Genomic DNA, 15503 nt, shown 5'->3' with positions numbered 1-15503 from the left:
AGGAAATCATTAAGGCAGCGTATTACATTATCTGCCGTTGTTCTCATGGGAAGCTCTTTGCAAAACACTAGCTCCTCGTGAAGATTATCATGAAGGAACTGAGGAAACTATCATAACTCTCATTAATTTGCATTGTGGAAATGGAATGGATGAAATGGAAACAAATGTTAGCAGCAGCTCGGCTAACAGCCCTTCCAGGAAGTCCAGTGCTTGCAGAACATCGTCAGAGAAACACCTATTTTTTTTAGGTGAAACAGCTTTAATTAGTATTTTTACTGTTCAGGTAGGCCACCACTGTGATGTTGTCTGACCTCACCATCATATGCTTTCCATTCAGCTCTGGGGCAAAGTGGAGAAACATCTTCTGAACTGCTGTGAGCTCCAGCAGGTTGATGTGGTGGGCTGAGCTTAGAAGCCAACACTTAAGTTCATATAACAGGTGCACTGTTTTTGTGGTCATTGATACAAGCAAGCTTCACAGTTAACTTAAACCTAATGCTAAACTGCAAGCCACATGTACGTGAGCTTTGCGAATGTTAACTAACAAAGTTATGCTCAATTAGTACATGTAACTGTATGGCTGTTTCTGAAGGCCTGATCATTAGATTGATGTGCCAAAATTATTTTAAAACTGTGCAATAAAAGTAACTTCTTTCTTAGGAGAATCTTGTAACTCTTTTTTTAAGGGTACTATAGACATAGTGCACTTTATTTATATTAGATTAATATTGATTTTAGTTTTAAATTAGTAAGTCAGTGCAATATTGCTTTCCAAAAGCTGTCACTAGCTTAGAGTTTGTCTCCAAAAATTAATTTGAGCCATTCCTGATGTAAATTCTGATCCTCTGGAAGGCTGACAAGCACAGCAGGACACTGGAAGTGCTGCTGAACAACCAGCAACACTTCCAGTGTCCTCACCACCCAGCGGTGGTGGCCTCCTGCTAAAGCTTCCTGCAGATTTGATTTGACTTTCTGGTGTCACAAGTACCGCCTCAACACTGCTTGCTCTTGGATGGAAATCATCCCTAAATTGTAATTCATTGATTCATTGATGTATTCCAGTTTGTAACTCTGAGGAAGAGGAGGGTGTTTGAGCTTTATAGATTGAATTCATCCGAAGTTGTCATGAAGAGTTTTTAACTAATTTCTGATACCATATAGATAATGCATACAAACAAGCAAAAAGTAATAAAAATAATGTAGTTTGTTTTAATGTATAAATCCTGCTGGATAATAGCACATTTGTCATGACATACAACCTTTTTTATGTTGTCTTCAAGCATATCCGTGTGAACCTTCTGCCTGATTCATTTTGTGGTTCATGAAGTCTTCTCCAAAGTTGATGATGTGTTTCAGAGCGCTCAGGATCAGTGAGTCGGTGTCATCGTTAAGGTCGATTTCTTCAGAGTAGTTTTTCACGGGGAAGATGCAGTTCATTGGGATTCCCACATTCACACTGAACTGCTCTATCTACGTATAAAAAAATCACATCTCAGATGCAAAAAAAAAAGCCCCAATGCTTTTGTGCTCACTGCACCAATCAAATCAGTTGGACTGATGTTGACCTTGTTAAGCAGAGAGGGTATTGGCCAGACATAATCAATCCATCATTTCAAGGAATATAGCTGGCGATTGATGATTTACCAACAAGTATTGTGTGTGCTTTCCCACACATACTCAGTCTTGTTTGCCATACAAGCAACTACTCTTCAGAGACAAACTACAGTTGCCATTGGCTTCATAATAAAGGAACATGTCACCCAGTGCAGCGGTTTGGCTCATTGACGTGTTTTTAATAGTTTCTGGACAACAACAGAGGTCAACGGCACAGAAGAATAATATATATCAGGCTTTGGATACTCACACAATACTTGTTAGTAGATCAATTTATCGCTGGTTTGGTTCCAAACATGAGATTTGTTGACAATAAGAAAAATATAGAAAATCGCCAGACATGTACTTTTAAAATTAAGGCAGTTTACTGTGAAACTGAAGGTGTTGACAATGTCATTTTTGTTTAGCTAACAGTACCAAAATTGTTTTTTAAATTGAATTTAATGTACCTCCTCCTTCACATAGGCGGACTTGTAGACTATCTTTAAATCTTCTTTGATCTCAGGACAGGTCTGATCAATTTTGGTGAGAATGGCCACTTGAGGAATCCCTGCCAAGACAACAGATGGAAAACTAATGAGTCCCATAACTGACATAAGTTTAAACTGACTACAGCTGCTGTTCTCTGTGATGAAGGAAATTACAAACAAACATACAGGTGAGTGTTTAAAAATTCTGGTACCACATTCAGATGATGTTTTTCATCTTACATGTAGAAATATTGATTAGTGCTCTCACCTAGTCGACTGGCTGCTGTCCTGATTTCCCGAATCTTCCGCAGAGTTTTGTCTGTCATTAGACGTGCTGTGTCGGCAGGAATGACACAAACCAGGACATCCACTGTATCGTTGGGATTTACTGTTGTGTTGTAGAATTGGTCGCCTTCTGACAATTTAGATTCAGGATTGAACTGGAAAACAAAGTTAAATCCACCTAAATAATGGCAGCTGCAATATGTTTAATCAAATATAATAACATATACAGTATCAGTCAAAAGTTTGGACACGCTTTCCCATTCACTTGAATGAGAAAGTGTGTCCAAACTTCTAACTGGTTCTCTAATTCAAAATAATCTTGTTAATTATACTGATGAATGTCTCCAGTGTTTGCAGTGACTATACCTTGTAATTCTCCTTCACATGTCCCTTCAAAGCCAGTTTGACATCGTCCACAAGGACACCTTTGCCTTCGGTTAGGCCCATGATGTCATTGAAGACAAAAGGGTGAAAGGTGTTCGGGGTTTCCTTTTCGATCTTGTAGGTTGTGTACTGTCAACCACAAATGGAGAAAAGAGCAGTTATTGTGATCACTAGAGAGTAAGAATAGACACGTCAATACCCAGCTACCATAAAGTAAATAGTATTAGATTAGTTCAGTGTGTCGGATTAATCGGTTTAATTTTATTAGTTCACATTTTTAGGGTTTAAAGGACCAGTGTGTAAGATTTAGGGGATCTACTGAAATGGAATATAATATTGATAAGTATGTTTTCATTAGTTTATAATCACGTGAAATTAAAAATCGTTGTACTTTTGTTACGTTAGAATGAACCCTTTATATCTACATAGGGAGTGGGTCCCCTTCCACGGTGCCCACCATGTTACACTGCCATGTTTTTACAGTAGAAAAGTTGAAAGGGTGAGGTTGAGGGAAGAGGTATTCAGTTGGTTGCAATCTGCAACCTCACCACTAGATGCCACTAAAACCTAAACAAGGGTCCTTTAAACTCTCTACACTTCGTTCAGTTACCACAGAATGAGGAATCATAAATTGACTTCACAAGTATTTTTGTGATCTTACGGGTGTTTACTGACTGCCTGGTATTAGAACCTCTTTTCCCCGGGAGAAACCAACATTTAAATCCAGTATTTCTACAGTGGTGTACAGTGCAGACGACAACGGTTGGGCCATATTTGTAGATCTGTTTCTGAAAAGCTGGGCACAGTTCCTGGTCAGACAGTAAACAGCTGTGCAATCTCAAAAATACCTTGGATGATGCAAACTGCTGCCAGAAGACAAGTAAAATAATGTTCTGAGGCCACATGTGGACTTATGGGATATGGGGTTTGTTAACGGTTGTCAAACACAGAAAAATTGAATAAGCAATATTGAATCCTTTTGTTTTTTAAAATACCTTCCTTATCTGTCTGTTAACAAAACAAACAAAAAAAGAAACAAAACAACAAAAAAACAAAAAAGGGGGAGATATGACAGGCTTGGATACTGCACACATTTATGCATATATATGTGCATGTGTGTGTGTGTATGCACACATCAGAGTATATGCTACTTACAGGAAGTAGCCAGATAACATCATCAGTAATATAGTCGCCTGTCTGTTTGAAGAGGTGGACAAGCTGATAAATAAACTTCTGATCGTAACCAAAGTCCACTTTTTCTCAAGCATATCTTTCATATTCCTTATTTTGTTACTTTCTCCATAAACTGCACTTCTTGAATTTTACTTTTCCATCTCATATAAAATCACATATTTACCATCACAAAATAGTCCCGTTTGCTTTCACACCACAAACAAAGCGTGCCAAAGCCCAACTGGAACCAGATCCACCTTTTCAGGTGGTCTCGGTCTAATTGGTCTGCACCAGAGTTTGATTGACAGCTCTCACTACAGCTTAAACAAACCGAACAGGAAAACACCCCAAGGTTCATGTCAACAGGTTAAATGTGAAAGCACCCTGAAGGTCATGAGAAGGTCTGCTCCCTGTAAAATCCTGGGTCACTTGTTTGTATGTAATTATTGTCAAAATTATGTAGAGAAAGAAAAAATATCAAACATAAATAAGAACACAGAAGTCAGAGTTTCCATTGATGAGGGAAAGCTGTGAATGCCTCTATTCTGTTGGTGGCACTGTTCAGTTTGGAGATTCAGACCTGATTAACAAGCTTTAAATGGCTCAATCTGAAGTGTGGAAGAGTAAGTCTGCTCTCAACAAGAAATGACAGCACTCATCATTTGTTCAAGAACCTAAAATGTTTTTCCTGACAAGTGGCCTCCAGTGGACATAGGTCTCCAGACGGTCCACTGCTTGTGCTCAGCTGCAAGTTCTTTACCACTGATAAGTCGGGTGGATGGATGGACGTATGAAGCTGTGCTTTACAGACCTACTCTTTCCTACCTTCTCTTTCTTTTTAACTGAAGCTGTTTTAGTTGCCTACACTTAACCAGACCACAGAGGCAGAAGAATAATTTCCTGTATGTCAGCAGATGATATGTATGATTTATGCTTTTATAACACTTTAGGACATTCAGTTCATAAACAGGAAGTCAGTGGGTTCCTGTAGCTGCTGCAGCAGTCAAAGCTTATCTATAAAAATGTGCAGCGTTTTCACTGCTGCACATTTTTATAGACTCATCTTTCTGAGTAATAGTTGCATTGTTGGATTGTTCTATTGTTGTCTTGCATATGATAGAAAGTTTGATTTCCCTGTTACAAATACATCTTATTATTGTTATTAATACTATTATTATCAGTGCTATAATACGGAGCCAAGAGGCTAAATCAAGTTTCATAAAGGTTTGCAAAGTTTTTATAAGACATACTACCTGTGGGATGTTTTCTTACTTTATCAACACAATCAAACTTGCTTCATACCGTGTTGGTGAAACAGCCAGCAGAGGTGTTATCCACCAAGGCCAGTGCACACATCCTGCCTCGAAAGACACTTTTAACAGAGTTGATGAAACTGGACTTTCCAGCTCCAACTGGTCCATGAAGAAGAATCCTGAGCTGCCGACCTTCGATGTGAGGTTTGTAGTTCTTCACATACTGCAGAGCACTCTGTTTGTCACTGCTCAGAGAAGGAAACATCACATTAGAGTTTAAACTTAAGTGCAGTTTTACAGAGTTAATTTGTGCAGTTTGTGCTGTGAAGGTGGAGACACACTCACTTCCAGTTTATTTCTCTCCATGGTGTGTCGAGAACTGACAAATACAGGACACACATTCACGTAAGAAAAAAGATTATGAAGAAATACCTTCATCATGCAGCAATGAGCAATTTTCTTTGAATTTAAAAATTAAAAAATAGTCTTACATGGAGACGGCTCAGGTGATTTAGAGCCTTTTGATCCCATAGCTGGAGAGTAAACAGTCACACAAAAAGTTTTAAACTCATCATTGAAGAAAATATTTAGGTTTTGCTGTAAAGCTACACTTTGGTGGAAAAAAATAATTAATAATAATTACTTGTAATAACATTACTAATATGCTACAACAGCAAATTAGATCTTTCTGTACCTAAATCAAAAATGTTTTAGTGTCATTTTGAGTGCAAATATAAAAAGTCACATTATTAAAAAACTTAGAATGTAGCTGCAGGTTCAAAGTTGATTAAAACCATCAAAAATCATAGTACAAATTAATAAACTTAATCAGTGTACAAAATGTGATCAGTTTTATTAACTGTCATACTGAGTGCCACTGAATAAAACACATCGAAATCATTCCTCATCAGAAAAATGATTAACTAAAGAAAAGAAATGACCAAAAACCAGACTTTAAATGAATCAAACTAAAGTAAATTAGACTAAATAGACTCAAAATGTCAAAATTATAAAGCTTTTTCAAATACACTTAATTTTGTCCTGTTATTCTTACAATGATCATATTTTGTTTAGTTTTTCTATTCACCAATAAGCACAATATTGATATTTAAAACAAACATAAAACAGTTTAACAAAGAAAACTTTTCACAGGAAACAATAATTTAATCACACATTTGAGGATAAATGTGATTGAAACTTTCTACCTGTGTTGTTGTTGTTGTCCTGCTTGAACAAAGTCAAAGACTGAATGTGAGCCTTGGACTAAGTGTGGTAATTTATAGTCTCCTGTAACGTCAGTACAGTAATTAACATATTAAATTATCATCCCACTCCTATTGTACTTGTATTTTGTAGACTCACATGACAGAAGACGCGTTCACCTCGTTCTCTTCAGACCACAAACTGCACATTCAGTTTCATTTTCATCAGGATGTTTTGTCTTTGTGTCTGAACTGATCTGTTGCAGATCGAAACAACATCACAGATAGTGGGACACATTTTCAGTAAAACTGAAAGAGGAAGCAACATTGATTTTAATTGTTATCACCACTAAACTTCATGCTAGCTTAACATATTGTCAGCCTGCTAGTTAGTTTGTCTTCTTAAATGCATGATGCAATCCACTTTCAAAATCAGTTAGGATTTTAAAACTTCTGCAGTCTGAGCCCGGTTTAAGATGAGGTAGCTGAGGGTGGTTATGTGACTGTTGATTGGTGGGATGAGTAGCATGCTGGTGGTGATAACACCATGCTGGCTAGTTTGATATGATGTTAGCTGCAGGCCCGGCGCCAGGATGAAGTGACTGAGGAGGCTGTTAAAAATTGCGAGGGTGCAATTTTTTCATAAAAAAATGAATTTATATAACCTGTAATAGCCTCAGAAAGGCTAAATAACAAAAACATAAGGCTACTGTTTCAAAATCAAAGAATACATCTATTAATCAGAGCACTCACACAAGAAAATAGAGGCATGCTGCCCTCTGCTGGAGCTCTGTGATGATACATCCTGCTGTGGCTCTGTTGAGGAGCTTCAGTCAAACTAAAGTTCACTGTCATAAGTCAGAAAAAAATCTTGCAATTAGGAGATATAAACTAGCACTAGCATAAAAACATATCAACCAAAGTAGTTTATCCCGTTGTTGGGCCTCAACCATGTGGTCAGACAAAGGCAGGCCTACTTGGAAACTTGGAAACGTGACCACGAGGCCGCCCTTTCCCTTTAATCCCTATAACGAAGGAAGAGCGACAAAAGGCTGCTCACACAGACTACAACTCCCAGCCTGCCCTGCAGTTAGCACCTTAGTGCGAGATCTGGGATAGCCCAAACTCTCGTCTCTCGTTGGCAGAGATGCTCAAACACCACAGTCCTGGAAACGCAGCCATGACATCACCTCAGCTATAAGTGCCAGCCGCACAGATACACCCATTGCCTTTCCATTTTAGCCGTGCCGCAGGAAGCTCTGCTCCCGAGTCCTTTGCTCTGCTAAGCTCCGAGGAGCATCGATGCTCGCTGCTTGTTTAGTTGTGTTCACCACGCTAAGCTGATTTGTGTTGTCCCACTCAGGACTGTTGTGTATTGTGGCACCACAAGCGAGACAGCAGGTTGGTTTGTTGGTCAACAGTTTAGACAACGTGTGTTATAGACTACTGTCCATACGTTCTCTTTTCTATGTGAGAAAGCAACTACAGCTTTCTCCCCACAGCTGCAGAACTCAGCCGTGAGATGGCGTTTTTCTCTTACACGCACACACGCACATAAACAGTCGCACCCATTCACACATCTGGTGGAAAGATAATGTGGGACGCTCTGCCCTTCGCCATATTACCACCAGACGTGTATTTGTTAGCACACACCCTGAAATGGGTGATTGCAGAGTCTCCAACCTCCAGTCGGCGCCATCTTGCGACTAGAGACCCGTGCTGAGTAGGCACCGCCATCTTACCTATTGTCTCTAACCAAAACACCGCGGTCACATCTGCCATTTTGATTCTTGTGTGACGTGACTTCCTCCCTTAGTCATGTCCGCCATCTTCACTCTCACGTGACGTCCACCATCTTGTCTCTCTTTCTCTCTCTCTCTCTCTCTCTCTCTCTCTCTCACTCACACACACACACACACACACACATTCACCTGCATGTGTGTTTAACAGTGTACAGCTGTTTTATGCAGGTTTTGCTTAGGTAGTGTTAGTCATAGTACAGTAATTTGGTGACTGAAGCATTTGTTAATTGTATTGATTCTTGCTGAGATTAATAAATTCTGTTCTACATTTAAAGAGAAGTCTTTTGTGATTATTGTGTTTACTTGTTGTGATAAGAGGCTGGTTGAGAGAGTCAGAGCTCGGACTCAACAAACTGAAGAAAACACTGCTGAGTATAATTAAGACTTTACTATCGTCTCTATTTACCTGTGATGGGCATTGTAATAGTATCATAAGTTACATATTTTTTTAAAAATTTGATTCCCTATGTGTACATAGTGCAGAAAATTCAGGGGTATCATGCCTCTAAAAATTGAATTGTAATTAATGACATTTATTAACCAGTTGCTTTATAATTATTCTTAAGGTGTAATGATGTATTTCAGCCTGTGGGTGGTGCTGTGACCCTGTGATGAGCAGAGAAGTCAATTTCTGAAGCAGAGGAGATTATTTGAGCTTTACTGATTTAATTTATCAGAAAGAGATTTTAACACTCTGAAGTTAACTTTACTAACAGCTTATTATCATCATTTTTATGAATGACTCATCTCTGATAACATCAATAACTGAACTAACCAGCCATAGATGCAGATTTTGACCATTTAAATGTAATGTATGTCTATATTCTGTGTCACACAATAATAAAAAAATGTGTCATAGTTTTGTTTAAATAATTGTTAAAACTGAATCTTTGCTATAAAAAAAGCATACTCTTTGGAGCCGTTTCTAGACAAGTTACGGTAACTACCGTCTTCATGGGTGAGGGGACATGAGAGATTGTAATTTTTTTAATGTCTGTGTTTTATTTTTCAGGGGAACTTTTTTCAGTGCCAACACAACTTCCTCCAATTCAACTGTTTCAATACCAGTATTTCCTTTTTCAGTTCAGGTTCAGGTTTTCTTATACAGGGACAGGGGCTCTCCTGATTACCATGGCCTGTATGCGTCTTATGTGCTGCGCCATATCTCTCACCCTTCCAAGTTAAATTCTGCTTTGTTACATAAAAATATTAGTTTTTGAGGACCAACAATATTCGGGGCTGAGGCCCCTGTCAACAGACAGGAAGTCAGTAGTAGGAAGCTGCTACAGCAACAGATTGGTGGCCGTAAACAGTTTATTTGGTGCTTTGTCAAAGTTTTACATTAGATAAATTCAGGATGATTTCTCACTCTCAGTATCAACACAATCACACTTACTGTACCTTTTTGGTGAGACAGTCATGTGCCATGTTGCCTGCCATGGCCAATTTGCACATTCTACCTTCTAAGACACTTTTAACAGAGTTAATGAAGCTGGACTCTCCAGCATCACTCTAATCCATCCCAATTATCAGTGTTATTGTTTTCCACAATTCCAGCCCTTGAAAACTGAACCTCCACAATTAAAAAATAACGGTAAGCTGCCCCTTCAAGTATGTTCAAGTATATTAGTGTAAGTGCAATGCTTTAGCTGTAACTTTATGTTGAACCAGACTAGTGAAAGAGGTTTATGCTATTTTATGGAACATTGTTGTTTACTTGTGATGGGCACTGTCCCTAAAAGCTGAATGATTATTAATGCATTTATCAACCAGTGGGATGTAAATCATCCTTAAATTGCCATGATGTATTCCAGTCTGTAACTCTGAGGCAGAGGATGTTGTTTGAGCTTTACAGATTGAATTCATCAAAAGTTGTCATGAAGAGTTTTTATTTCTCCAAGCTTAAATTTATTTGAATGACTAATTTCTGATACCATATTAATAAGTTAATGGAACCTCCCACAGTTACATGACTTTTTAAAAATTATTTTAACACTCTGATCTGCTTTTTGTCAAACAAATGAAATATATATATATTTAATTACAGACTATTTTATTGTTGGTAGAGATGAATTTATGCTAGAAAAATGATGACATGCATTTGTTATATAGACTGTTGTTTAGGTGGTAATCAAATGCCAAACCAGCTGATAAACAACCATTTAAAAGGGTCCAAAAGGCTTTCCAAATACAGAAATACTGACAAATAAAGTACCTTTATTCAGATGTCACTTAAAAAATACATTTTAATGGTAACAATAATCACATTTGTGCTGAAGGTTCAAAAAGCAGATTTATTGTCTGTCAGCTTGTTCCAGTTCTTCATTAAAGCTACACAGTGAATATGCTAATATTAAAACACAACATCAAATGGAAATATTCTAGATGTTCAGCATTTTAGACACATCTCCTTGAAATTCAGCCTGATATATTGGGTATCTTTGGAAATGTAGAAGTGAATACAAAGTTCTGTGGGTTTCAACAATGTTTGGGCAAAACAACGTGAAACTTATCAGTCATCATATAATAGTCTTAATACAGCGAATGAAACCTCATACAAACAAGCAAAAAGTAATAAAGTAATGTAGATTCTGTTATAAATCCTGTTTGATAATAAAGCATTTGTCATGACATACAGCCTTTTTTATGCTGTCCTCAAGTATATCTGTGTGAATCTTCAGCCTGATTCATTTTGTGGTTCATGAAGTCTTCTCCGAAGTTGATGATGTGTTTCAGCGCGCTCAGGATCAGTGAGTCAGTGTCATCGTTGAGGTCGATTTCTTCAGAGTAGTTTTTCACGGGGAAGATGCAGTTCATTGGGATACCCACGTCTGCACTGAACTGCTCCATCTATGTTTAAAAAAAATCACAACATCTCAGAGGTTAAAAAAAACCAAACAAACATCCCAAGGCTTTTGTGCTCACTGCACCGATCAAATCATTTGGACCAATATTGACCTTATTAAGCAGAGAGAATTTCAAAGAATATGGCTGGTAATTAATGATCTACTAACAAGTATTGTGTGTGCATCCAAAGCCTGATATATTTTATTCCTCTCTGTTGTAGACCTCCATTGTTGTCAAGAAACTGTTAAAATTGTTTACTGAAGTTATAGTACAAAGTCAAGAGATTGTACACATGCTGAGTGGCATCTGCCACACAAGGAACGTCTTTCCTGAGAGTTAAAATCTGCAGGTTGTGATGTGTAGTACAACAAGCTAATGAAGCTGTGAGCAGAACCGCGTTCCCGCACATGGTCAGTCTGCCTTGGATGGCATCCTCTCCGGGGACAAACTACAGTTGCCATCGTCTTCATAATGAAGGAACATGTCACCCAGTGCAGCGGTTTGGCTCATTGATGTGTTTTTAGTAGTTTCTGGACAACAATGGAAGTATAAGTTACATCAGGCTTCGGATACACACACAATACTTGTTAGTGGATCAATTCATTGTTGGTTTCGCTCCAAACATGAGATTTGTTAACAATAACAAAAATATAGAAAATCGCAGCCTTATCCTTTAAAGTTAAGGCAGTTTACTGTGAAACTAAAAGTGTCGACAATGTCATTTTTGGTCGGCTAACAGCACCAAAATTGTTTTTTTAAATTTAATTTAATGTACCTCCTCCTTCACACCGGCGGACTTGTAGACTATCTCTAAATCTTCTTTGATCTCAGGACAGGTCTGATCAATTTTGGTGAGAATGGCCACTTGAGGAATCCCTGCCAAGACAACAGACGGAAAACTAATGAGTCCCATAACTGACATAAATATAAACTGACTACAGCTGTTGTTCTCTGTGATGAAGGAAATTACAAACAAACATACAGGAAGTGAGTGTTTAAAAATGTTTGGTACCACATTAAGATGATGTTTTTCAAGTATCATCCTACACGTAGAAGTACTGATTTATGCTCTCACCTAGCCGACTGGCTGCTATCCTGATTTCCCGAATCTTCTGCACAGTTTCATCTCTCATGTTACGTGCTGTGTCGGCAGGAATGACAAAAACCAGGACATCTACTGTATCGTTGGGATTTACTGTTGAGTTGTAGAATTGGTCGCCCTCTGACAACTTAGATACAGGATTGAACTGGAAAACAAAGTTAAATCCACCTGAATGATGACAGCTGCAATATGTTTAATCAAATATAATTAATATATACAGTACCAGTCAAAAGTGTGTCCAAACTTTTGACTGATACTGTAATTCAAAATAATCTTGTTAATTATGCTGATTAATATCTCCAGTGTTTGCAGTAACTATACCTTGTAATTCTCCTTCACACGTCCCATCAAAGCCAGTTTAATGTCGTCCACAAGGACACCTCTTATTGAGTCTAGGCCCATGATGTCATTGAAGACAAAAGGGTAAAAGGTGTTCGGGTTTTCCTCTTCCATCTTGTAGGTTGTGTACTGTCAACCACAAATGGAGAAAAGAGCAGTTATTGTGATCAGTAGAGAGCAAGAATAGACACATCAATACCCAGCTACCATATAGCAAACAGTATTAGATTAATTAGGTTTTTCCACACACTGTCTGATTAATCAGTTTAGTTTTGTTAGTTCATATTTTTAGGGTTTAAAGGATCAGTGTGTAAGATTTAGGGGATCTACTAAAATGGAATATGATATTCATAAGTATGTTTTTATTACTTCATAATCACTTGAAACTAAAAATCATCGTGTTTCCGTTAGCTTAGAGTGAGCCCTTTATATCTACATAGGGAGCGGGTCCTCTTCCATGGTACAGACAACAGACAAATGGTGTGGTGGCACTGTTCAATTTGGAGATTCAGACCTGAGTAACAAGCGTTAAATAACTCGATATGAAGTGTGGAAGAGTAAGTCTGATCTCAACAAAAAATGACAACACTGATCATTTGTTCAAGAACCTAAAATATTTTTCCTGACAAGTGGCCTCCAGTGGACATAGGTCTCCAGACGGTCCACTGCTTGTGCTCAGCTGCAAGTTCTTTACCACTGATAAGTCAGGTGGATGGATGGACGTATGAAGCTGTGCTTTACAGACCTACTCTTTCCTACCTTCTCTTTCTTTTTAACTGAAGCTGTTTTAGTTGCCTACACTTAACCAGAGCGTCATCACAGAGGCAGAAGAATAACTTTGTGTGTCAGCAGATGATATGTATGATTTTATGCTTTGATAACAGTTTAGGACATTCAGTTCATAAACAGGAAGTCAGTGGGTTTCTGTCACTGCTGCAGCAGTCAAAGCTTCTTGTAGATTTAGGACCCTTAACACTTTATTTGCAGCAGCATTTTCACTGCTGCACATTTTTATAGACTGACCTTTCTGAGTAATAGTTGCATTGTTGGATTGTTCTATTGTTGTCTTGCATATGATGCAAAGTTTGATTTCTCTGTCCATTTTACTGACTTTAATAATAATTAAATAATATTAAGAATACATCTTATTATTGTTAGGAATACTATTATTATCAGCACTATAATAAGGAGCCAAGAGGCTCAATTGATTTTCATAAGGGTTTGTGATGTTTTTATATGACTACATTTCGGATGTTTTCTTACTTTATCAACACAATCAAACTTGCTTCATACCGTTTTGGTGAAAGAGTCACCAGAGATGTTATCCACCAAGGCCAGTGCACACATTCTGCCTTTTAAGACACTTTTAACAGAGTTGATGAAGCTGGACTTTCCAGCTCCAACTGGTCCATAAAGAAGAATCCTGAGCTGCCGACCTTCAATGTGAGGTTTGTAGTTCTTCACATACTGCAGAGCACTCTTTTTGTTACTGCTCAGAGAAGGAAACATCACATTAGAGTTTAAACTTAAGTGCAGTTTTACAGAGTTAATTTGTGCAGTTTGTGCTGTGAAGGTGGAGACACTCACTTCCAGTTTATTTCTCTCCATGGTGTGTCGAGAACTGACAAATACAGGACACAAGTTCACATAAGACAAAAGATTATGAAGAAATACCTTCATCATGCAGCAATGAGCAATTTTCTTTGAATTTAAACATTTTAAAAAATAGTCTTACATGGAGACGGCTCAGGTGATTTAGAGCCTTTTGCTCCCATAGCTGGAGAGTAAACAGTCACACAAAAAGTTTTAAACTCATCTTTGAAGAAAGTATTTGGGTTTAGCTGTAAAGCTACACTTTGGTGGGAAAAATAAATTAATAATGATAAATATTACTAATATGCTGCAACAGCATATTAGGTCTTTCTGTACGTAAATCGAAAGTGATTTAGTGTAATTTTCAGTGCAAATGAGATATAAAAAGCCACATTATTAAAAGATTAGAATGTAGCTGCAGGTTCAAAGTTAATTCAAACCATCAAAAATTATAGTACAAATTAATAAACTTAATCAGTGTATAAAATGTGATCAGTTTTATGAACCGTCATACTGAGTGACACTGAACAAAATACATCAAAATTATTCATTATCAGAAAAATGATTAACTAAAGAAAAGAAATGACAAAAAACCAGACTTTAAATAAATTAAACTAAAGTAAATTAGACTAAATAGACCCAAATCTCAAAATTATAAAGCTTTTTAAAATACATGTTGTCACGTTGTTCTTACAATGATCATATTTTGTTTCGTTTTTCTATTTAGCAATAAGCACGATATTGATATTTAAAACAAACATAAAACAGTTTAATAATCATAGGAAACAAGTCATTGCACCTTTGAGGATAAGTTTGATTGAAACCTTGTACCTGTATTGTTGTTGTTGTTGTCCTGCTGGAACAAAGTGAAAGACTGAATGTGAGCCTTGGACTAAGCATAGTAATTTATATAGTCTCCTGTAATGTCAGTACAGTAATTAACATAATAAACTATCCTCCCATCCTTGTATTTGTTCACCTTGTTCTCTTCAGACCACAAACTGCATTTTCATTTTCATTTTCATCAGGATGTTTGATGATTTGTCTTTTTCTGAACTGATCTGCTTACTTTTCTTTTCTTGTTCCTTATTTTTCTCTTTAAATGCACTTTAATGCACTGTGCTGCTGACTGCTCGTTCTCTTTTTTTTTCTCTTGCAATTTCACACACAGTTTAAATGTTATATTTGATGCTCAGATATCACAGACAACAACAGAGAAGTTAATCAGAATGTCACACAAAGAGTTGTTCACATCAATGACATAGGCAAACCCAAACTTCAACCCCCATTTATTGCCCTCTATAGACATGACATGTGCTCATGTAAGACAAAAGATTATGAAAAATTACAGTCATTATTCAACAACATGTAATTTTCCACGGATGAAAACTATGATTTTTTAAACAATCTAACATGGAGTTGGTGGGGGTGTTTTAGAT

The 15503-nt window shown here is 37.4% G+C and overlaps 2 protein-coding genes across 3 annotated transcripts; both read right to left on the bottom strand.

Annotated features, from left to right (window-relative positions):
- Window positions 1–3: 3 nt before the first annotated feature.
- Window positions 4–9059, bottom strand: LOC122999565 (interferon-induced protein 44-like). Of its 2 annotated transcripts, XM_044376573.1 has the most exons (8): window positions 6385–9059; window positions 5671–5712; window positions 5525–5558; window positions 5229–5424; window positions 2736–2882; window positions 2353–2524; window positions 2064–2164; window positions 4–1470 (listed from the first exon to the last, which is right to left on the bottom strand). In XM_044376573.1, exons 2-8 carry the CDS (start codon window positions 5708–5710, stop codon window positions 1276–1278), a joined length of 885 nt encoding a protein of 294 aa, XP_044232508.1. In that variant the 5' UTR covers window positions 5711–5712; window positions 6385–9059; the 3' UTR covers window positions 4–1275. The 2 variants fall into 2 exon arrangements, with proteins under 2 accessions (XP_044232508.1, XP_044232509.1); XM_044376574.1 differs by having other exon boundaries at window positions 5671–9059.
- Window positions 9060–10411: 1352 nt separating this feature from the next.
- On the bottom strand, window positions 10412–15135 carry LOC122999566 (interferon-induced protein 44-like). Its single transcript, XM_044376575.1, has 8 exons — window positions 14896–15135; window positions 14207–14248; window positions 14059–14092; window positions 13765–13960; window positions 12454–12600; window positions 12106–12277; window positions 11806–11906; window positions 10412–11033 (listed from the first exon to the last, which is right to left on the bottom strand). The coding sequence occupies exons 2-8, from the start codon at window positions 14244–14246 to the stop codon at window positions 10839–10841; spliced, it is 885 nt and encodes a 294-aa protein (XP_044232510.1). The 5' UTR covers window positions 14247–14248; window positions 14896–15135; the 3' UTR covers window positions 10412–10838.
- Between the last annotated feature and the right edge of the window lie 368 nt (window positions 15136–15503).

This window comes from Thunnus albacares, chromosome 16, assembly GCF_914725855.1.
Source record: "Thunnus albacares chromosome 16, fThuAlb1.1, whole genome shotgun sequence".
Classification (NCBI taxonomy): domain Eukaryota; kingdom Metazoa; phylum Chordata; class Actinopteri; order Scombriformes; family Scombridae; genus Thunnus; species Thunnus albacares.
The sequence above is the reverse complement of the archived record's forward strand: the minus strand, read 5'-3'. Positions and strand labels throughout refer to the sequence as shown.

Excerpts from the sequence above, each read along its gene's own strand:
- LOC122999566 (XM_044376575.1), bottom strand. The coding sequence starts at position 14,246 with ATGGGAGCAAAAGGCTCTAAATCACCTGAGCCGTCTCCAT. Across the intron at positions 13,961-14,058 it reads TGGAGAGAAATAAACTGGAA|TAACAAAAAGAGTGCTCTGC; the intron begins GTGAGTGTCTCC and ends TTCTCTGAGCAG. Across the intron at positions 12,601-13,764 it reads GTGACTCTTTCACCAAAACG|TACACAACCTACAAGATGGA; the intron begins GTATGAAGCAAG and ends TGTGGTTGACAG.
- LOC122999565 (XM_044376574.1), bottom strand. The coding sequence starts at position 5,710 with ATGGGATCAAAAGGCTCTAAATCACCTGAGCCGTCTCCAT. Across the intron at positions 5,559-5,670 it reads ATCACCTGAGCCGTCTCCAT|TTCTCGACACACCATGGAGA; the intron begins GTAAGACTATTT and ends TGTATTTGTCAG. Across the intron at positions 1,471-2,063 it reads CCGCCTATGTGAAGGAGGAG|ATAGAGCAGTTCAGTGTGAA; the intron begins GTACATTAAATT and ends TTTTATACGTAG.